Source organism: Alexandromys fortis, unplaced genomic scaffold (genome assembly GCF_014885135.2).
Source record: "Alexandromys fortis isolate MF-2015 unplaced genomic scaffold, M_Fortis_MF-2015_v1.1 scaffold_58, whole genome shotgun sequence".
Taxonomy (NCBI): Eukaryota; Metazoa; Chordata; class Mammalia; order Rodentia; family Cricetidae; genus Alexandromys; species Alexandromys fortis.
In genome coordinates this window covers 3199917-3222055 of record NW_026067940.1, presented here as the reverse complement: position 1 = coordinate 3222055, position 22139 = coordinate 3199917, and the positions used below count along the sequence as shown (strand labels likewise).

The following is a 22139-nucleotide window of genomic DNA, read 5'->3' as shown; positions in this document are numbered from 1 at the left end:
CCTTTTCTAAATGTGTTTTGGCATGCCGATGTCCTTTTAAAACCTGGTGCTCATAACTGAATGTAGCACTGCAAGTGAGGCCTGACCACAAGCAGAGTATAGCGGATATTAACTTCCTTGTCCAGACCCCAACACTTATTCCTGTGATATAAAGTTGCACACAATTGTTTAGAGATCTATATGCACATGAGTTGATCTCTAGTGAAGGATGATACTCATAGGGCCCTGGCCTCCAGCTGCTCTGATATCTATCTCAGAGGTCCCCAGTACCCAGGGGCTGATGCACGGGCTTTTATATACTCCAAAATGCAAACTGGCAGCTACTTCCTATATTCGCATGGGAGTGGGGGAAACTCAGGAAGTGAGTACGGCCAGGAAAGGGTTTAGTTTGCACTCAGGCATTTCTTTTTCTTTCTTTATTTATTTTGAAACAGGGTTTCTCTGTAGCTTTGGAGCCTCTCCTGGAACTAGCTCTTGTAGTCAAGGCTGGCCTCAAACTCAGAGATCTGCTTGCTTCTATCTCCCGAGTGTTGGGATTAAAGGCACGTGCCACCACCACCTGGCTGCATTCGGGCATTTCTAACCTACATAATGATTAGTAATTAAAATTTAGTTTACTCAATGTGGTCATATTAGTAAAGAGTTATTTTTACTTAAAAGGCGTAGTTGGCTAAATGTTATTCCACGTACTCGACTTGCCATGTCTGAAAGCTAGAGAGGCTGGCATGTTGGCCACACTGCTGTGGGCACACGGCCACTGCCAATGACAACAACACCTACGTAGCGATTTAAGAAGTATTACTGACTGCCAATACACCATGCACATAAACAGGCACAAGGCCGTGCGACAAGCGGTGCAAGCAGCGAGAGAAATAGAGATGGACAGACAGACACAGAAACGCTATGAAAACAGCACGGAGAAGCAGTTGAGGCTTTGCTCAAGCGACTGAAGACTCGGAGCTCAAGACAACAGTTTGTCTAACACACAGTGGTGGCAAAGGGCCTGCACAAATTTGGCAAGCCGAGAGCACCCGCTGACCCTCCTGCCTGTGTATCGGGTGCTTAGACATCTTTAATACGCTAATATAGTTTCATCATTTCCAAGTGTGTGAAATGGCCATGTTAGGGACACCCTCATGAGTCTCTGTTGTCAAGGTCCAGAGTTGAGAAAAAGCAGAGGATTTAAGATTATAGGTCTGTCTTGCACACCCAAGTTTCTAGCCATCCCCTTTCCTAGCTTTTGGCCCTGTAGTCTCCACCAGCCATTTGTCACCAAAGCTTCTGTTCTCAGTGAGTTTGCCCCTTGGTCTCAGCACCCTCGTTCCTCTTTCTCTCTCCACACCCCAGCTCACCTGTACTGAAAGGGGGCCACTGTGGCTGTGATTGGCTGGCTCTGCTGGTGGGCAGAGGAAAAGCTAATGACCCCAGGAGTAGGAGAGGGCCTAACGCTGTGCACGGGGCTGCAGACTGGAGAGGAAGTCCCAGAAGCTGCCCCTTCATCAGGCTCCAGAGACATAGGGCGTTTGTAGGTTTTGTCTCTTTGTTCTTTTCCCTGGCAGGTAGGGAGCATTCGACCTTCAGGAGGTCCTGGAATTTGAGTTTCTCCATAACAGCTTGTCTGGGGTGGGCTCCTTCCCCTGGACTGGAGAGCAGAGATCCCTTCCTGGGTCTTCTTCCTCTGGGTGCTTTGTGTCTCCCCAGTTCTTCTGGATCCCGCCTGACTGGAGAAGGCTGTTTTGTGGGTTATCCTGGGGCTGCTCCAAGGGGAGCTGGGGAGGCTTTCTACACTCTCAGCCAACTCCTTGGCTGGCCCTGCAGCCCTGGGGGTGCCTCTTCCTCTGTAGGCCTTGGGCGAAGAGTTTCTGGAAGAGACTGCAGTCTTGCCCCGTCTTGGGGAGGTAGCACGCTGGGGGCTCAGGGCCAAGTCAGCCTGCCGAGGCCGCAGCTGGGGAGAAGCGCCTGGGGTGTGAATCCTGGTCTGTGAGGAAGCTCGAGGCACAGGGATGGAAGAGGCGTAGTGTGAGCGGCTGGCAGAATTCACGTTAGCCATCCCCTGCATCGTCAGCGACAGGGTTTGGGCTGTACTAGGACCCTGCAGAGATGGAGAATAGGAGAATGTCAGGTAAAGCCTCACGTCCCTGTCCCTGGTGCATAAGGATGGTGCTGGCATTGACAGATAGCTGTGGGCTTCCTGCCCGAATCTGGACAAACAGGTAAGCCTATGCACGAAAAGCCTGCAAGAACATGCTCTGTGCGTGTGAGTTTTGTTTGACTTTCCTTGACTCTGCTCCTCTCCAGTGATGGAGACAGACTCACCTCACAGATGCTAGGGGATCAGGACTTTCGGGGTACCCTAAGTCCTTTAGATACCTCCCGAGGGAAATGTAATATCCTCCTACATGCCATTGGAACCAATGACATGCAGACTACAGTTCTTCCGATCCAGAAACTTGTCTCCGTGAGGCCCAGGCTCCTCCCATTCTCTTACCCTCCTAGTTGATGACCTCTTATGGTCTTTTTCTAATCCTACAACCACAGGGGATTTGAGCACCTGGCCATGGGTCCTCTCTGCTCGTTCCCCACCTGTATCCTGCATCCTCAAGACTGTTCTTTGCCACTTCCTCTCCCCCTCATCTAACTTCAGAAACCGAGGATCTCACTGAAGGTCAAATACCGTCAGTCACCAGTGTGTCTTCCCTTTTCTTCCACCTCAATCCATTCATTATCCCATCTCCCTTCCAGATCTCAGCCTCCCTCTCCCACCCCAGTTCCCCAGTTCTGCCATGTTAATGAGTGAAGAGAATTATTCAAAGAGAATCTGTAGCTGTTACAAAGGCACATGTAATTAAATCTGGATCAATTTAAGAGTCAAGTCTTTAAAAATCAAAACATAAGTATTTACAGAATACAGACACGAACATGTCCATGATTTTGTTATGGGGAAAAAAAACTTTCTAAGCACCACATCAAAGGCAGAAATAATAAAGGAGCCCGTGGTGGCGCACACCTTTAATCCCAGCAGCACTCGGGAGGCAGAGGCAGGCAGATCTCTGTGAGTTCTGCAGAGCGAGTTCCAGGGCAGTTAATGCTGTCACACAGAGAAACCCTGTCTCGAAAAATGCAACAAAATAAGAATAAATGAATAAAAATAAAATAAAACAAAAAAAAAAGAAGCCAGCAGCAGAGTCAGGGATGTTTATGCCATTGGTGACCTCTCCCTGACCTTTGAGCTGGGGCCCGAGACCAGCTGTGGACTAGTCTGTGAGAAGCCAAGATAGATGCTCCAGCCAGGGTGGGTCTGTATAAGCAACTTGGAGGCTGTGAGAACATACAGGCGTTCTCCCAACAGATGACAAGAAAGAGAAGCCATGTCCTCTCCCCTTCCTCCAGTTTATACTTCAGTGGCCTGATAACATTACTGGATGACCTAAGGTACCCTCTACTTGCTCCATTAGAGGTAGCTAGCCAAGCCATGTGCATTCAGAGACCACAATGAGCTCTCTTCTGCCCCTCCAGGGTCGCTGCATGGAGGACCACACCCAAGGCTCAGCTGACTCCTGGTTTCTCTGCTGTGCACTCCTAGCCCTCCTGCCTGGTGGGACTGAGGGAGTGAGTCACCCCTGGCCTGCTCGGGGTGCACAGTGTCCTGCTCTGTCTTCAGTCCCAGCATGAAAGGACCGAGGAGTCCTCCCACAAAGATATCTGAGAGGAACGCAAGCAAGTACTGCCTGTACCTGCTAGGACTTGGAAAAGTTCATGCCTCTCCATGCCTGAAAAACCAAAGGCGCGATAAGACTGAGGTGCAAATCATGAGTTCTTCAACAAGAAGAGAGCACCCTGCTAGACAGCCTATGGCCTCAGTGGGGTAGAGGGAGGATATAGCCTGTCATTGGCCTTCCGCCCAGCACCCCCCCCCCGCCCCGCATAGTGGTCAGCTCTGTCTGTCAGCTTTGGTTCCGAGCCCTAGCCTGGAGGTTTATGTGGGCTCAGGGGGCTGACCTTGGCCTAGAACACTGAGCTGCGCTGGACTCTGAGCACTGGAGCTGACAAGCAGGCCCAATTGCGGCAAAGGCTTTAGACTACTGATCTGTCCTACCCACGCTCAAGACTTCGGCATTTCTATGCTCTAGCCTCCTTGGTAAGCTGCTGCAAAGGCCTATTTCTGCTCCCATCCTTAATCCCAATCCAAATCCAACGTGGGGACCAAACCCAATCAGTCCACTCAAACCACCCCTTCTGGAAACTTCGTCTTTAAGAGAATTTACAAATTGCATCTTGGTTCAGCCTGATTGATCGAGTGTCTCCAGGGTGCTGTGCCCTGACCCAAAGACCCATAGCAGCCCACCTACCTGCTCTGCCAGGAACCGCCAGCTCCTAGCTCTGTAGGACCTAGTCTGGACTTCTTGGCCTCAGATGTCCCCACGCCCTCTGGCTAGGGCTGGCTGGCTTTCCAGTTCTCGCAGTCTGAAGGCCAAGGCTGCTTCTAGCTCCCTTGCTAATGGAGTATACCCACTCACTGCTGCTTTCCCTAGATCATCATTTTTTAAAGAGCATGATGGGAGAGGACTTTTAAAACCATACCATGGTAGGTTGCTGGGGCCCCGCCCTGCCTCTCCATTGCAGTTGCTTGCCCTTCCTCCTCAGAAGGTTGCCCTCTAGGAGACTGGAAGCAAGATGCTGCTTAGGAGGTGACAGCCATTGTCCCAGGTGGAGCCTTAGAGTGATGGAGGGTCACGCACCAGGCAGCACACTATTCTAGCTTGTGGCAGAGGGGTCACCGAGGGGCATTCCTAGTTTGCATCTAAGTGAGCATCTCTGGCCACTTTAAGGTGAACTTGCACATCTGCTCTTCCCAAGCCGTTCCCTGTGTACCTAGGAGCAGTCTCTCTTAGTGAGACATTTCAAATCCTCACAACAACCTGAGAAGGCAAGTCTTACCATTCCCCCTTTCATGGGATAGGAAGGTGATGCTGCGGTTAAGTGAGTTGTGCCAAGGTGTACGAGAGAGGGGGTGAGCCCTGCGGATCGGCAGGCTAAACTTACCATGTACCCAGCCTCAGCCCCAACACCCCTTGTGCCATGATGGTCTCTCCCTTGCTGTCATGCTGTTCTGAGCCTCTCAGAGATGGAGCCGGGGAAGGAGATCAAGTCCATAGGTTGGAGACCAGGGCAGGAGAAAATCGGTCATAGGCACCACTGGGTGGGGAGCTCTTCTTCCCCCCAACATCTCTTATATCTTATACTCTCTGTCCCCCTCATTCTGTTTGCCTTGGGTGGTTGGAAGTATAGGCGGGACTTCTGGGCAGAGAGAGGAAGTAGGAGTAGACAGTCTAAGTGTGGAGGAGATGCCAATGAGACAGACATAGAGGGAGTCAGACATATAGAAGAAAAGGTAAAAAGCCACATGGTAAAACACAGATTAATAAAAGCAGGTTGATTGGAGTTATAAGAACTAGTGGACAGCTGAGCTTTCATAATTAATAATAAGTCTCCGTGTTATTTGGGAGCTGGCTGGTGGGACAGAGGAAGATTCATTACACCCATACTGGATATGATTCCACTCAACCGTCTACCAGAGGAAGGAGAAAGAGACTGACCAGTTGGGAAAACATGTGGTGTCATGGTAAGCGGAAGGCCAGTCTGAAAGGTTCATCACTTCTCACTATGTGGCTTCAGGAAAGTTTTCTAAGCCTGAAAAATTTCTCTCACCTGCAAAATCTGGTCATGGGCTTTCAGAAAGATCAAATGAAGGAATAAAATAAGACACTCAGTATAGTAACAGGAACATAGCAGTGATAAAAACTATGTTAGAACATCTGTCCCTCCTTCAGGGAGGAAAGGAACCAAATTCAGATGACAAGTGGGATGGCCTGATATTTTTCAGTTCAGACAAGAGGCTGGTGGCCTCGGGTGGAGCAGCCCCTGGATCCCAGCGTGATGTACAGCACACTCATCAAAAACTTGCACTTGATCAACCCACCCTATCCCCTTAGTGTCTATACTCCAACTACCTGCTCTCACACACTCACCCTGGTACCACAAACACGTATTTAAAGATTTAATTTTAAAACCCTTGCGTGGGTGCCTACAGAGGACAGAGGATCCACTGGAGCTGGAGTTACAAGCGGTTGTGGCTGCCTGGCGTGAGTCCTTTACAAGATCAGGAAGTGCTTTTAGTTCACCAGCATCTTTCGAGCCCCTTATATTTTATTTTTAAACTAAACTCCTTTTAGTTGCCTTTCTGGGCTGCATGCCTGACACCAGTCTAACCATTCTACTGCAGTAACTTGCAATTGTCCTACCCGTTGGTGTCACCATCATCCCTGCTTCAGAGGCACAGACTACAAAACCCAGGTAGGCTAAGGCTCTTGCTCAGGATCACACGGCTACAGATGGCAGAACCTAGGAGACACCTACAGAGCCCAGATCCCAAGCCTCTGTTTGCCGCTAGCCCACTGCAGCTTCCCACCACATAGCTGGAACAAGCCTCCCTTCCAGCCCCCATCCCATCTCTTCACTCTGGCCCCAGGCCCCATCAGGACAAATGCCAGCTAACTGGCTTAATGCTCTGCAAATCCCGGAGCCAAGAAGTATTTTGGGTCTATAAATATTTTACTCAAGCTTAGAAGGTGGTGAGAGCCCAAGCGCTAGCTCCCTCCATTCTGCAGAGCCTAGGCAGGGTGTTTGGGGAGGAAGGTGGTCCATTATGAGGCTGGAGAACTCTCCAGATCGCTAGTTCTGGACTAGCTTTCCTCTGTCGGATCTGCCCTTGAGCAGCAGCCCGCAGTCATGGCAGGGTGGGCGGGATCTGGTCGTGGTGCTGATAGGACAGCTCCTCTTGCAGCTGCCAGTTAAAGAGGCCGCCACAGATCTTTGGGGAAGCAGTTAAGATGCTTACTCCATAAAGTCAGCCATCTTAACCACAGTATGATGAGGATGGATATGTTATGTTGAAATTAAAAAAAAAAAAAGGACGGAGGAGAATAAAGAAAAAAGGGAGAGAAAAGAAAAATATAGAAAAGGGATGGAGGAAAACAGCCATTGTTGGCCTGGAGCAGTCTACGGAGCACAGAGATGCAGACCTGGAGCCAGGATCACCTGAATTTACCACATCTTCATCTTCCTCCTTCCCTCATACTGTCATGCAGATATGGACACTGATGCGTCCTGCTGAGGTCTAGAGGCAGTCCAGAGCAGCGCACTTCTTGGGTGCTAACGATGAGCGCTCGCCTTATAAGCATTAAGTGTACAGATGGGGGAGTTAGGAGAGGAAGGATACAGGAGTGCTGTTTGTTAGTGAGCTATGTCCTGGGCTCAGCATTGACCGCCCTCTCTGTCATTAGCATCCACCCTCTCTGCCATTAGCATCCATGCAGCCACTTCAGTCAAAGACAAGCAAAGCACTGCTCAGAATGCTTCATTTCTAACCTAAACTTCATTTTCATCTGAGTATCATTGGGTCACCTGATCTATGCAGGACTGGGGTGGAGTGGATGCACAAAGCCAGACAGCCAGCTGAGTTTTCATATGTTTAAAGCCACAGCATAGGGCTGCTGAGAAGGCTCAGTAGTGAAAAGCATACTGCTCGGGAGGAGAGATGGGCCAGTGGTTAAGAGCACGTACATGTTCTTGAAGAGAGCCTGAGTTTGATTCCCACCACCCACACCAGGCAGCTCACAACAACCTGCAACTCTAATTCCAGGGGATCTGACATCCCTCCAACCTCCTCAGATACCTAGACATAACTAACAATAATTAAAAAGAAAACAAAACACTCTGTTCTTTCAGAGGACCCAACATCTACACCAGGCAGTTTACAATTGCCTGGAACTTCAGCTACAGGGCATCTGATGCCATCTTCTGGACTCAGTGGGTGTGCACTTGAGTGCACCTACCCATATATGGAATACATATATACACATAATTTTAAAATAGTAAAGTTAATATTCTCCACAGTGGGCTCCACCAGTTGCTCTTTCAAAGGACCCAGGTTCTATTCCCAGCACCCACAATTCTCAGCGCCCACATGGCAGTTCACAAATGTCTCTATCTCCAGTTCCAGGGGATCTGAAACACTTATCTGACCTCTGAGGGCATCAGCTATGCACATGCTACACAAACATACATATAAACGAAACACTCAAACACAGAAAATAAAAATGCATTAAAAGAGGGTGCAAAGTTGTGGGAACACTCCTGAAGGTGAGGCTTTCACTATAGGAAGATAGCCTAGGGGCAACATCTGGGCCAGGAGGCTGACTTGGATGACCTGCAAGGAGCCAGATGCCACAGAGGGAAATCTTAGGCCATGTGCGTTTCTTTCCACGCCATCTTACTTCATCTGCCATGGGGTCTCTTTTGCCTTTGTAACCCTGATGGTTACTTCCCATAACTAAGCCCCAACTGAGGCTTTTCCTCTGGCTGGAACCCCAGTCTGGCTCCCCAGGGGCTGAACCTTCACAGAGAATAGACAGCCACGTCCTTCGATGCCATAGTGTAAAGGTGACTCTGCTACTCCAGCCTTTGGACACTGTGCACACAGACACATACTTCCATGGTCTAAACAGTTTTGTTTTCCCAAAATCCACATGCTGAGATAAATCTCCAAGGATAGCATTCAAAGGCCAGGCCCTTGGGAGGTGACTATGTCAAGGCAGAGTCCTTATAGATGGGATTAGTATTCTCTTCAAAGTGACTTAAGGATGTTGTCCTTCTGTCATATGAAAGCCCAGAAGACCCAGTGAAGAGAGGCGGGCCCTTACCAGACAGTGAACCTGTTAATACCTTGATCTCATGTCTCGTGATCAGCATATTTCTGACATTTATATGTTCCATAGATGAAACACACATGCCTGTACCTAAACACAGAGATATGCACCTCATCCCCAAGATATACACACTTATACTCTGACCAAATACACACAGGCAAACCACACCCACACACATGAATACACATACACAGTCACATACTCTCATGCACACACATACACACAAACATATTTTTCAACCTTACACGTTCTTTAACATATACATCATTTAAATTTTTAAAAAACTTGTTTACAAATGCAATTTAACCTTGTTTTTGTTTGTTTGACCCAGTGCTTATTCAGATAGACTGTCTAGTCGGAAAGTTCTAAGAATCCTCCTGTCCCTACCTTTTCAGCGATGGATTTATACATGCCAACAAGTCCCTAGCTTTTTACACAAATACCCTGGGAACTGATCTCAAGTCATTACGTTTATGTGGCAAGTGCTTTGCCACACCTCCCAGCTCCCTCACCACTACACTGTCCCCTGCCCTTCCACATCTTGCAGCATGCATCAGGCTTTCCCTGGAGAACAGAGTTATGGACCTGGTACAGTACATGTGTGCTACCCGGGGCAAGATAGAGAGGCAACAATAGCATCCCCTGCCTGCAAGGAAGGAGCTCATCCCAAGTCACAGTGAGAAATGACAGAAGAGCCTGGTGTGACCACTCAGACTCCTGCCTATGCTAGACCTCAGTCTCTCTCAGATCTGGAATTGTGAAGGGGCTTTTGGAATTGAAGACAGAGCCTCAAGAGACATTTGTTAGGTCCAGCATCTATCCTCTGCCAGCCTTAGAACAGAGATGTTGGGGGCATCACCCCCGCAATTCAGCTGCCAGGTCCTTGGCAGAAAGGGGAATCACCCTAGGCGCACTGTGGAGAGAAGACAAGGGCAGACAGCTAGTGGGTATCTGAGTGGGCAGAGGATTGGCAGGAAGCAGAGGAAATGGCTACAATTTGGCATGGGAGCAGTGTGGGCTCAGTACCCCAGCGCCCGCCTGGCTGGCTCCCGGCTCAGAACAGGGATTAGGATTGTTCAAAGGCAATGGGATCCATCATTTCCTTCCCATGTCCCCTCTGAGCCCCAGGCTTCTGCCAGCTCTTAGGAATTCCCTGATCCTGCAGGCTGACATGGCCTCCTTTCTAACCAGATGATGACATGCTTATAAAGGAAAGATGGGGTCCTGAGGGAATCTCAGGTACTCCCAACATAACTCGAGTAAATCGCCAGGCAGGGGTCCAGCCCCTGCCTCTAGTCCAGGCCTACTGATCCCCAACAGAGGCTTCTGAATGCAGCAAAACCCAGATTTGGAATGCCCGTCACCTACTTCCCCAAGCAGCATCCCCTAACTGTTCCCTGACCATGAGCTGTTCCATCTACACCCAGGCTGCCAAAGACAGGGCACGCTGAGATCTCAAACACCACACAGAATCAGCAGCCACTACCTTCCTCCTAGATCTCAGAACCAGTCACCCCATTCCCCTAGGCTAGAAGTTCTACGCATCTCACTTCTACCCCGCTAGCTAAAAAACAGAATGCACTTTCTAGTTCCTCATACTGGGGGCCTGCTTCTCTCAGCTCCTGGCCTCAGACACAGAACTGGAGTTTGGACTTCAGGGAGGGGCCGCAGGACTTCCTGGCTGCAGACTCCTGCTGTCAGCATATCTGGTATATCTCTCTGATTTGCTCCATCCAGCGGCTGCACTCAAAGCAGTGTCTTTGATTCCTTTTCAATTAGCCCAGAGGAATGATTTAGTGCTAATGAAAATCAATGGTTTAAAACTGTCCCACAAATCACAGGGGGCTGGAGGTCTGCTATAAGTGTCTCTTGGGGCAGTTGGGATGGACCTGGGAAGCCTGGGACCCGCCCACAGTTTCCTACTATATAGTTTGGCAGAGAAGCCACTCTCCCTGCCTGCTCCCCATCCTCTTCTCCTCCCCCTCTTCCCAGGCACTTTCCTGGAATCCAGAATGTTCCTGCTTTACGACCTCCAATGCCAAACACCTTGCCATTGTGTTTGGCTTCTGTGATGAAGATTATAGAGTTTGAAGCCACCGGACGCACATGTCTAGGTTCTGAGAACCAGTTTCTGGGGGTCTGGTTTCTTCAGGGACAGCTTAGGTACAAGGCAGATTGACTCGGACTGGGCTGCTGGGCTGCTGGGGGGGGGGGGAAATGGGGGGAGCAGCTGTGTGTGGAGCCTTGAGGGTGGGGAGTTCCACGAAGACAGAGAGAGCAGAGACCCTGGCAGCCAGCCAGACGACAGGTCTCTTTAGGACTGATCGGCTCAATCTTCCCACGTTCAACTTATTATGATTTTTCTCCCCCAACACAAGGTTTCCAGCATCACTCACAGATGAGTTTTCCAGCTGGGCAGATGGAGGTGTATCGTTCAGCAAAGCTTACGGCACAGGGCTGGGCCAGGGGAAGGGAGGTTCCTTGATGGTAGGGTAGGAGAGAGCTCTTTAGGATTCTGGAATGCTCAAGCTCTAAGCTGCTTTTCTGGAGGGGGGTGGATTCCCACCATCTCCACCTATCCTCCCCTACACTGGGCTGGGTTTTTGCCTGCAATACTCTGGGCCTCAGCACCCTGGAAGTGTGCATGAGGTTTCAGATCAGCACGGCGTCCACTTGCAAGGTCTGATAGAAGGTTTGAGCAGGCTACCTGATAAGCTGAGTGGAGAGTCTCCACCGCTGGGATTTACATGCTCGGACCAGATACAAGTCAGGCGGATGAGTACCACACACCTGCCCTCCCCGCACACTGAATGACAGTATTAGCTTTTCATGAATTTGCTTGCTTGTTTGTTTGTTCTGTTTTTCAGGGTGTTTGGAGAATCTGACTATGTCCCTGAGGTGTGTGGAGGATCTGTGTCCGTGAGGTGTGTGGAGGATCTGACTGTGTCTGTGAGGTGTGTATGACTGTGTCTGTGAGGTGTGTGGAGGATCTGACTGTGTCTGTGAGGTGTGTGGATGACTGTGTCTGTGAGGTGTGTGGAGGATCTGACTGTGTCCGTGAGGTGTGAGGAGGATCTGACTGTGTCCGTGAGGTGTGTGGAGGATCTGACTGTGTCCGTGAGGTGTGTGGAGGATCTGACTGTGTCTGTGAGGTGTGTGGCTTTGGGAAAGATGCTCAGCCTCTCAAGCTTTGCTTGCTTCTAGATAACAAGGACGACAAACATCACTGAACTGCGAAGATGAAATGGGCAAAGTGTAGGAACACATAAGGAGTACTATAAAATTACTACTATTAGAGCTGGAGAGATGACTGGCTGGTTCGGAGCAAGAGTACCTGCTGCTCTTCCAGAGGCTCGGAGTACTATGCCCCAGCACCCAGATTAGCAATGTCTGCTCCCGGGGATCCAATGCCCTCTTCTGGCCTCTGCAGACACTGGCACACACCTGACAAATATGCATACATATAAAAATAAAATTTACCTTTTCTTAAAAAATCCCAAAGGGTAGTTAATACTCTTAAAAAAATCACAACATATATTAGAAAAAACAAACTCCCAAAACACACATACACTATAAAACTGTGGCTGTACTATAGTTAAAAGTGTACATTTCTTTACTGTGAGCTAAGCACCTTTGCCTTTTACTTTAAGTCTCCAAATGTCATTCTAAGCATATTTATTGGATCATGAACCGTTATGGGAATGTATTGCCTGAATCCCGTAAACCCCTCCACCACTGCTGCCCACGTATGGTGTTTCCAGTTTTCCCCAATTGCGTTTTTTTTTTCTTTTTTCTTTCTTTCCGTCAGATTTTCGAGACAGGATTTCTCTGTGTAGCTTTGGCGGTCCAGGAATTCACTTTGTAAACCAGGCTGAAGTCAGACTTAGAGACCTGCCTGCTTCTGCCTCCTGTGCACGGGAATCAAGGGCGGTTCTGCTTGTGCTTCCAATCTTTTCCTCAGGCTTCGTTCTTAGAAGGAGACTGGCTGGGTCCAGGAGGAGAGAGTCCTGAAAAGCCTTTCAGTTACAAATTGCAGACTGCTGTTCCGAAAAGATCAGCCAACTCCTTCCGCAACAGTGTCTGGAGAGTCTGACTCACTCTCAGTGGCGAGCATCTAGCATCTAAACTGCCTTGTTCAGCAGGAGGGCGTCACCCACTGGGAGCCTGGCCTTGCATACAAGAGCATGAACAGGCCAAAGAGGTAGGAGAGCACAGCTGGAGAAGATGTAGGGGTGCGCCTCCACCCCTGCGAGGGAGAAGACCCTATCTGCTCTCCTTCCCACTAGACTGAGAACCTGGACTATCTGAGAATGATGGCTCGTGCCTTTAACCTAGCACTTGAGAGGCAGAAGCAGACAGCGCTCTAAGAGTTCAAGGTCAGCCTGATCTACAAAGCGAGTGCCAAGGCAGCTAGGACCACTCAGAGAGACCCTGTCTCAGAAACAATCAATCAATCAAACAAAAACAATCTGCAATGCTCTGTTTTAGAGCTGAGAACCTTCAAAGCACAAAGAGCATTAAATAATGAGACTGCGTCTTTCTCATCGCCTGCTTGGAGCTGAGAGAGACAGAGATGTTCCTTTCCCTGGAATGCCCAGGGCCAGGGGTGTGATAACCTGTGGCCTTGGGAAAGCCGTGCAGTGGTGCAGTGCGGTACCACTGAGGAAAATGCCAGTGAAATGGGGTGGTTAGGTGTCATCGCAGTCCCCATGAGTGCTAGATCCTGAGATGGACAGCTGTCCACACGCTCTATCCTGAACAGTAAGTACAGATAGAGCAGCCTGTTCTGTCCACGAGAAAGTTTTATCATATGAGGTTATGTGCGTTCCAAAGAGTCCGGGCTGGTCGCCCTCCACACGGGAAGGGGTGGCAGGTGGTCTGACCAGCTCAGGCTTGCCCGCCTTCCCTTGATGTTCTTCATAAGATGGCTTCAGCTTCCCCTTCCCAGCCGAACACCAGAAGGACATCTTTCAGGACATCCCTCCGAGTCTGTGGACTTAGAGCTAACGTCCCTGCTGCACTCCAGCATAAGCGCTGGGAGTTCGTGCTACCACCATCTCTTTCCCACCTCCTCTTCCTCCTTTTCCCAGTAGGATCCCCCCAGATCTCTGAAGGAAGGGAGGCCGTCCAGTGCCTAAGGACAGACCGTGAATTGTCAGGGCTCCTACATGCCACGTGCCCCAGATCTCTGGTGGGAGCCCATGTGGCCAGAATCTTATGCTCTTCCCCATCCTTTACTTCTTAGCCTTTCCTCAATGCTGCATTCTGAGCAAGACCATTTCACATGCAGCCTCCCTGCGCCCTGCGGAAAAACTCTTCACTACCTGTCTCACTAACCTCATTGAGAAGCCCTGTCTTGTCTAGGTTGTCAGAACTGTCTCACAAAGAGGTGGCCACACGGCCCTGCTCCATCTGTCCATGCAAAAAGTGCTCATGGCTCTCAACCCTGCACTACACATGAACATCCCTAAGCTGAAGACTATCTCTCCTGACTTACACTATGTTTCTTGACAAGCCATCTAGAAGGTTTAGGTTTAAGCAAACTGTGATGTCCTCTGGGAACCCCGAGAGTGAGCATTTTACGGCTGGCAAAACCGCACAAATGTCCTAAAATACAGGGTCCTCTTGCAACCCACATAACTCTCCCCTCCCTTCCTTTTTGGCAATATTTGTTGCCATGGAGATGCTAACACAATGGGGCAGGTAGAAAGTCTGTTGCTTGGCAACGAGATGCTAAAGGTACAGGATTGGCTGCCAAGGCCTAAAGGAGCAGAAAAGATGATGAGGGAAGGTGGGAAAACAGAGAAACACCCTGGGGGAACACAAAGGCATAGGAGAGAAGCAGAAGACAGGGCCAGAAAGAAGAGAACACAAATACAGAAGCAAGAAGAGAGAGCCTGTGACCTCCCTGGGGCTGGGTCACTATTTGTGTATTTGCTAAAATGCTCTTGTAGAAACAACTGCAAAACAAACAAGCGTCAGTGTATTTTCATAGCTGTGTTTATGTTGTAGCAGGATGATAGAGGAAAAAAAACACAAAAATTTTGAAGTCCTTAAATATAAGAGCTGAGAAATCCTATGAGAAGACTTCATACTGTAGTGGAAAGAGCACACTGTATCTCTTCCTCAATGTGTGACCCAATCAAGAGGGATAACCTCTTTGACATTCACTTTTCTTGTCCATAAAATGGGACTAGCATCTGGGTGTGGTGACATGTACCTGTAATCTCAGCACTCCCGTGATTGAGACAGGGCAATCATAAGTTCAAGGCTAGCTTGGTCTATATAGTGTGACCCTGTCAGAAGATAAAACCAAAGCAAAAGGGGAATAGCAATGTGCATCTCATAGGGTTGTTGCAGAGTGAGAAAGAGTGATGGACTCTGGTATGTGGGAGTCTGAGTTATTGTTGGCCTTTCGCAATTACAGCCAACCCATGTTGTTATCTTAATCTCTTACATATTGCTCTAACCCATTTTTAATAATCTGTGTAGCCCACGAGGTGGCTTACCAGGGAAGATCTTAACCTGCGTCTGCCTGGAGTAAGAGAATCATGGCAATTCCTCGACTAAACTTCTTTCTCCCAGCATTCTGTTCTGTTTACTCCACCCACCTAAGGGTTGGCCTATCAAGGGGCCTAGGCAGTTTCTTTATTAATAAGAAATCACTCCCACATCATTTCCCCTTTTTCTGTTTAAACAAAAAAGACTTTCCTTTTAACATAGTAAAATTACATATAGCAAAACTGTTATCAAGCAAGAATTACAGTTACAATATATCTATTTTATCTTTTATCATAACTAAGGAAAACTATAACTATCTATTCATTCTTCAACTCCATCAAAGACTCCAGAAGGATATAATATTACCAAGCCAAATAAGAAATAAATGACAGAGACATCTCGCTGCCTGGACAGTCACCCAAAGTTCCTCTGTACCGTTGGGGCATCATCTTCGGCCTAAAGGCTCATAGTATCTAGCAGACACCTCCATGAAGCAGGAAATTCCAAAGACAGTTCAGTCACTTTCTGCTGTGTCCTGCAGAATGTCTTGCAGACTCTTTCATGAAGCAGGAACCCCGAAAGTTCATCTCACCTTTAGGCAAGTTCAGCAGTCCTCTCTCTGCTGGTTCTTTGTGTCCAGTTTATGCATCAGTCCATGCAAGAGCAGTTTCTTGCCCAAATGGCTAACCAACTCCATAAGGATCCTCTTCGATGCCCATCTTCCTTTTGAAGTAGATTGGTGCTGCCAGGAGCAGATGTGTCTCATTGTCATGAAAAGCCCTAAATTATTAAAACCCAAAGACTCTTCAGACGCCCAAAGACCTGACTGCCATCCAGATTCATGAACCCACTGTTTATGACACCCAAGCAGCCTATGAATGGAAGCCAACAGCTCATCTATTGAGCGGTATGGATGACAGTCTCCCTCACATCAACGAGGAGGAGCCCATTCAAGTACATTGATGGGAATGCCCCAGTGCCTGCTGGGTACCATGGAGAGACTATGAGAGCCCATGATCTGTAGGCACACTCCCATTTGCCCCTCTGCCTGGCTGGCCTTTGGGGTAAACTTAATCCAGATGGGGACGTTTTCAACCTTCCTCAATTCTTTGTCACCATGGAGAAAACCAGGAGAGATGGAACCCAGGCATGTGGTTGGCAAAGACAGGGCTTCCATTGTAGTTTTCTAGCCAACTAATTTTGTCAAACCAACGAAGTTTGTCACCGGAGGCAAAATAAGGCAGTGAGAGAAGGCAGCTGTGCTGATTACTGAAGACACCATGTCATGTTGGAACGACATGAGGTCAGCCACGAAGAGAGGGCCACAGGTCTCAGGAGAAGCTGTTTAAGAAGGGTGAGACCAACTGTGGCAACTATTGGATACCCTCTCAAGAAACTTTATGTAGTGCCTCGGGGCCCATGAAGTTCAGGGAATCCTTTCTTGCAGCAATTCTCAGCTAAGTACTCTGATTCTGCTTCTAGGAGAGACTTAGTGGGCTGAGGTGTCTCACTAGCTCAAGGTTCATGCAAGGACTATGGTGGCAGGCAGGGGAGCAATGACTCACACAGACAGATGCTGTTTAATTCAGCTGTCTCGCTGTCTCCACGGCTTCCTGAGCTCTCTCCCCCGGTACTTGAAACACCTCTGTGGTTTCAAAGCCAGCTTCCCCAATAATGCCAAGAAGACACCAGAGGAGTGCTGCTGCCATTTCTGCTTAGCCAGAGCCCAGCTTGTTGCCAGGAGTGGGATGGTTGAGAGTGGAGACTGGTGGAACCAGGGAAGCCAAGATGAATGTGAGCAAGAGCTGGTAGGCTGTTGCTTCCGAGCCTGACCCATTGTAGCATCCCCAGCCCCCAGCAGCTCTCTGGGTGCTCACCAGGCCTGGCCTTCTCACAGCAAGGCTAAAGGACTAGGTAAACAAGACAGAACAAAATTTAGAGAAGGGTCTTGTTAGTCTTGGGGTTACTCTAGGTGGACAGGTACCTAATTCTTTCTCTCCTGTCCTAGGAAGAGACATGAAGGAACGCTCTTAGAACTGCAGCGACAAGAGAGACTTAGGACGATGGCAGAAGGCAGCCCTGACGGTGAATGTGTCTTGGAACCACCTGGTTTGGTACTCATCTTGAATAGACGGTGGGTTTTTCCACAGCCATTCACTCGGGTGGGTAAGTGAAGGAATGGGGGAGGGAAGCATTCATGAGCAACCCATCTTGAGGGCACCAGAGAGGAGGGAGTGGGTTACTTGAGCTGGGCCGGGGGTAGGAAGCCTCCCAAGGGCTCGCTGAGCGTGCGAATGGATGCTGAGGGCTCCTCTGTTTTAACTACCTTCACATTTAAGCTTTTTATTTTATTTAATTTTCGTGTGTATGATATGTGTATATGTGTGTGTGCATGCACGTGTGTGCATATATATGTGTGATGTGTGTATGTGCATGTGTATGTATGTATATGTGTAAATATATGTGTATTTATGTATAGATGTATATGTGCATGCATGTGTGTATATGTGTGAATATGTGTATATGTGTATGTATGATGTATGTATGTGCACGTGTATGTATGCATGTGTGTATATGTGTAAATGTATGTGTATGTATGTCTGTGTGCACACGTGTGTATATGTGTGTATGTGTGAATATGTGTATATATGAGTGTGTGTGTATATACTCATACATGAGCATCCATGCCATGGTGCATATATGGAGACCAGAACACCACTTTCAGGAGTCAGTTCCCTTACCACTGTGGGTTCTGGGGGTTGACTCAGTGGTCAGGCTTACATGCATGTTCTTTTTACTGGCTAAGCCATACTTCAGGTTCACCTGTCCTAAATGTTGGCTCTTCATCTAATCCATTCCGAATGCTATAACAAAATTTTATAGACGGGGTAATTTATGAACACACGTACAGATTGTATTCTGGAAGACTGGAAACTCAAGATCCAGTTATTAGATTCACTGTCTGGTAAGGGGCCACCTTCTGGTTCAAAGGACCCCCTTGCTGTGCCCTCACATATAGGACATTTGAGGGTCTCTCGGAGGCCTCTTTTGTAAAAAGGGGACTTTGCCCTGAAGGACTTAATCACTTTTCCTGAGGCCTGATCACTCAATATCATTGTGCTGAGGTATGGGGTCAATGGGTATGCTGAGGTACAGTGTCAACGTGGGTGCCGTGGTATGGTGTCAACAGGTATGCTGAGGTACGGTGTCAATGTGTGCGCCCGGGTACAGGTCAACGTGTGTGCTGGGGTATGTGTCAACGTGTGTGCTGAGGTACGGTGTCAACACGCGTGCTGAGATATGGTTTCAACGTGTGAATGCTGGGACACACATCAGACTCTCTATGTTAGATTTTACTGAAACACTATGTCTCCCCTGGGATGGCCTAGGTGACCACTGCTGCTTTAATCTGTCATCTCTGACCAGAAGCTGAGAGCTTGGGAAGGGAAAGAGAAAAGCAGGTTTAAGGAGTCAGTGGGGGAGATGAACGTCTCAGGAGCCAGATCTCAGCTCGGAAATCTGGCAAGTGTGGAGGATGGGAGTCCTGGGTGAACTCAGTCTTAAATGTTGCAGCTAAGGAGAGCTCTTTGTGCTCCGGGACGACGGGTCGCATGCCTGTGTTCCTAGATGAGGGGGTCGCAGGCCTAAGCACGTACTCCTCCTTGTGACTCTCGCGCCATCTGACTTCTCCTTGCCATTTTCTCCACTCCCTCTACCTTTTCTTTGCAATTTTTTCCCCAAAAACAGGTTTTCTCTGTGTAGCCCTGGCTGTCCTGGAACTCGCTTTGTAGATCAGGCTAACCTTGAATTCACGGTAATGATAATGTATAATATGATGTAATTATAAGTAATGATACAATGCACTCTGGCCACGTCCTTCCACATACCCCCTTTCTGTCCCCTTCTTCCCTCCTGCTAGTCCCTTTGCTTCTCCCAGACAGCTTTGGTTCTGTTTCTATGTCACATATGTATACAAGGTCCTATAGATCTCTATACAATCTTAGGCCCACAAATGTGATATTGGGCTTTTCGAATCTGATTTAATTTGCTTAATGTGACGATTTCCAGGTGCATCCATTTTCCTGAAAGATGACACACTTTGTTCTTTAGGGCTGAATAAAGTTCCATTGTGACTATTAACCACCCTTCTCTTTTTATAATTTATATATTTTTATTTCATATGCATTGGCTGTTTACCTTCATGTATGCCTTATGAGGGCATCTGATCCCCTGGAACTGGAGCTACAGACGGTTGTGAGCTGCCATGTGGGTGCTGGGAGGTGAACCTGAGTCCTTTGGAAGAGCAGTCAGTGCTCTTAACCACTGAGCTGTCTCTCCAGCCTCCCCCAGCCCCACTTTTTCTTATCCATTACTCTGTTGAGGGACATCTGGGTGGGCTCCATAGCTTAGCTATTGTAATAACACTATCACAAACACTGATTGCAGATCTCTGGTCTGCTGACTTGGAGTGGTAGAGCTGGATCATGAGCTACATTTTTTTGGCTGTTGCTGCTTTGTTTAGAGAAACCTCAATACTAATTTCTGTTCTGATTGTTCTGGTTTAACGTTCTCCCCAGCAGGATGTAAGTGTCCCCTTTTCTCTGACTTCTTTCCAGCGCTTGCTCTTGTTTATTTTCTCAATAAAAAGATAAAGCCCTCCCCCTCCCCTCCCCTCTACCCTTCCCCCACATTCAAGCTTCACACAACCATGGAGCATTGTCAACACCAGGAGATCAACACTGGCGTGTTCCTACTAATTACTCTACAAGCTTCCTTTGGAGCTCACGGGCTTTTCCTTCAATATCCATTTCTTCTTCCAGGAACCCCCACTGTATTTGGCTTGCCTCTACCTTCTAAAATTCACAATTCCTTTTGAAAACTGAATCCTGAACCAATGAGATGGCTCAGTGGGTCGTTGTGAGACTATTTGCTTACACCGTATGAAGGTGTCTCGCGGTGATTGGTGTAATGAGGAGCTGAATGGTCAGTAGCTAGGCAGGAGAGAATAGGGGGCATCCGGGTAGAGAGAGGACTCTGGAAAGAAGAAAGACGGAGTTGCCAGCCAGGCTTAGCGGAAGCAGGATGCGCAGTATGGAGATGAGGTGATGAGCTTGGTGGAAAGATTAAAAAATATGTCGATTAAAAATATGGATTAATTTAAGTCATAAGAACTAGAAAGGAACAAACCTAAGCTAAGGCCAAGATTTTATAATTAGTAATAAGTTTCTCTGTCATTATTTGTGAGCTGGAAGCCCAAAGAAAAATCCAACTACAGTGAGTAAAGGCACTTGTCACCAATTTGAGTTGGATTCCCAGAATTCACATAGTGAAAGGAGAGAACAGACTTCTCTGCAAGTTGTCCTCTGACCTCCACCTGCACACCACAGTGTATGTGCACACCACAGTGTACACACACACCACAGTGAATGTGCACACCACAGTGCATGTGCACCTGCATGCAAAATAAAAATTTAATTTAAAAAAAAACTAGGCCTGCTTCACCATGCTTTAGGGAAAAAGCAGAAAACACTGGTTTTATTGTCCACTCTAGGCTTGGAACTGATGGCAGGAATAAGCAGAAAGTCTGTCTCAGAGGCGAAACCAGCAAGGAGACTCACTGGCTGCCCCCACCTGGGGACTGTCTCTGTGGGAACCCTCCTCTGCCCCAGCCTGGGTGTCTTCCTGTTCAGGGGTCATTCCAAGTACAGAGGCTTTGATAAAGGGCTGTCCCAGAGTTCTAATGAATGAGGGGACAGAGAACAGACAATTGCTTAGGACCCTTCCCCTAAGGGTGGATCATCAGGCCTGAGCTGCTCCTTTGGATCCGGGCCCAGAACTTGGCCTGCATCTTTAAAACTCAGCCCCTATTTTGAGCATGCAACATGCACCTCACAGCAAACAGCCGGAAAGAGACATTGAGACACTCTGCATCTCAGCAGAATTGTTTCCAAATAAAGTGCTGTTTCTTTCCTCCTCAGACTGTCCCTAGTGATGCATCCAGGGCTTAACCACTTAGTATCCTCCCTTGCTTATGACACACACACTCCCTCTCCCCCACCCCTGGCATGGCCTCTTTTAAAGCAAGCTTGGGAGTTGTGCTAACAGGAGTCTGGGTGTGCTCAAGAAGCCTGCCTGAGGCTCCCCTCATAAAAAAAGGTGGACTCCTGGCAAAGGCTTATCTTTCTAGAGAGGTGAGATTCATGGAAGGAAGTTTCCAGGCCATGAGCATGGGCGGGGGATGGGGGAGTCCTGTGTCTGAGAGTCTGAGAGTGGGCTGCCAGCCACCATGGCACAGAGACCTCTCCAGACTGCACACCCATGTACTGGGAGTCAGGACCTCATGAAACTCTCAACACGTTAGTTTATGAGGGTCACAGGAACCAAGTTGTTCCTGGAGGCGGGGGATGGTGGGAGGGCTGGCAGGGGAGAGGTTAATGGACTGGGGTGGCATATCCCGGACTGAGAATCAAGGGGAAGCTGGCTAACGGCCCTGCAGATATAAAACCTTTGTTTTCCATTTTCACTAAGATAGGGTCTTAAAGTTCCTTTCCAACTGTAAAGATCGGGGCTAGACAAGGAAATGGCAAGAGCGGGAGCTGGAGACCCTAAGTCATGTGACATAGCTTCCCAGGGAACCCTCTGATATGATTTCTGTTTCCTAGGGATCCCATCCTGGCCAGCTGATCCTAGACCGAGAAAGTCAGTGACTCCCAACACAGAGATATCTGGTTGTGGGACCAATGCGATCCAGGAAAAGTTCCAGAAATGTTTCTGTTGTCTTCTGTTTCTGGAAATAGGCTCTCAAGATGTAGTGTAGTCTGGCCTTTAACTTGGGATCCCCTGGGACTTCAGGCTTGTAACACCACACAA

General features: G+C 48.4%; 1 protein-coding gene across 1 annotated transcript in view; it reads right to left on the bottom strand.

Annotated features, from left to right (window-relative positions):
- The window catches only part of Nav1 (neuron navigator 1), a 248768-nt gene that overhangs the window by 171572 nt on the left and 55057 nt on the right, over positions 1-22139 (bottom strand). The window contains exon 2 of the mRNA XM_050147599.1: positions 1353-2092. Coding sequence (XP_050003556.1) covers positions 1353-2059 — 707 coding nt within the window. The 5' untranslated portion in view covers positions 2060-2092. The remainder of the gene's footprint in view (positions 1-1352; positions 2093-22139) is intronic.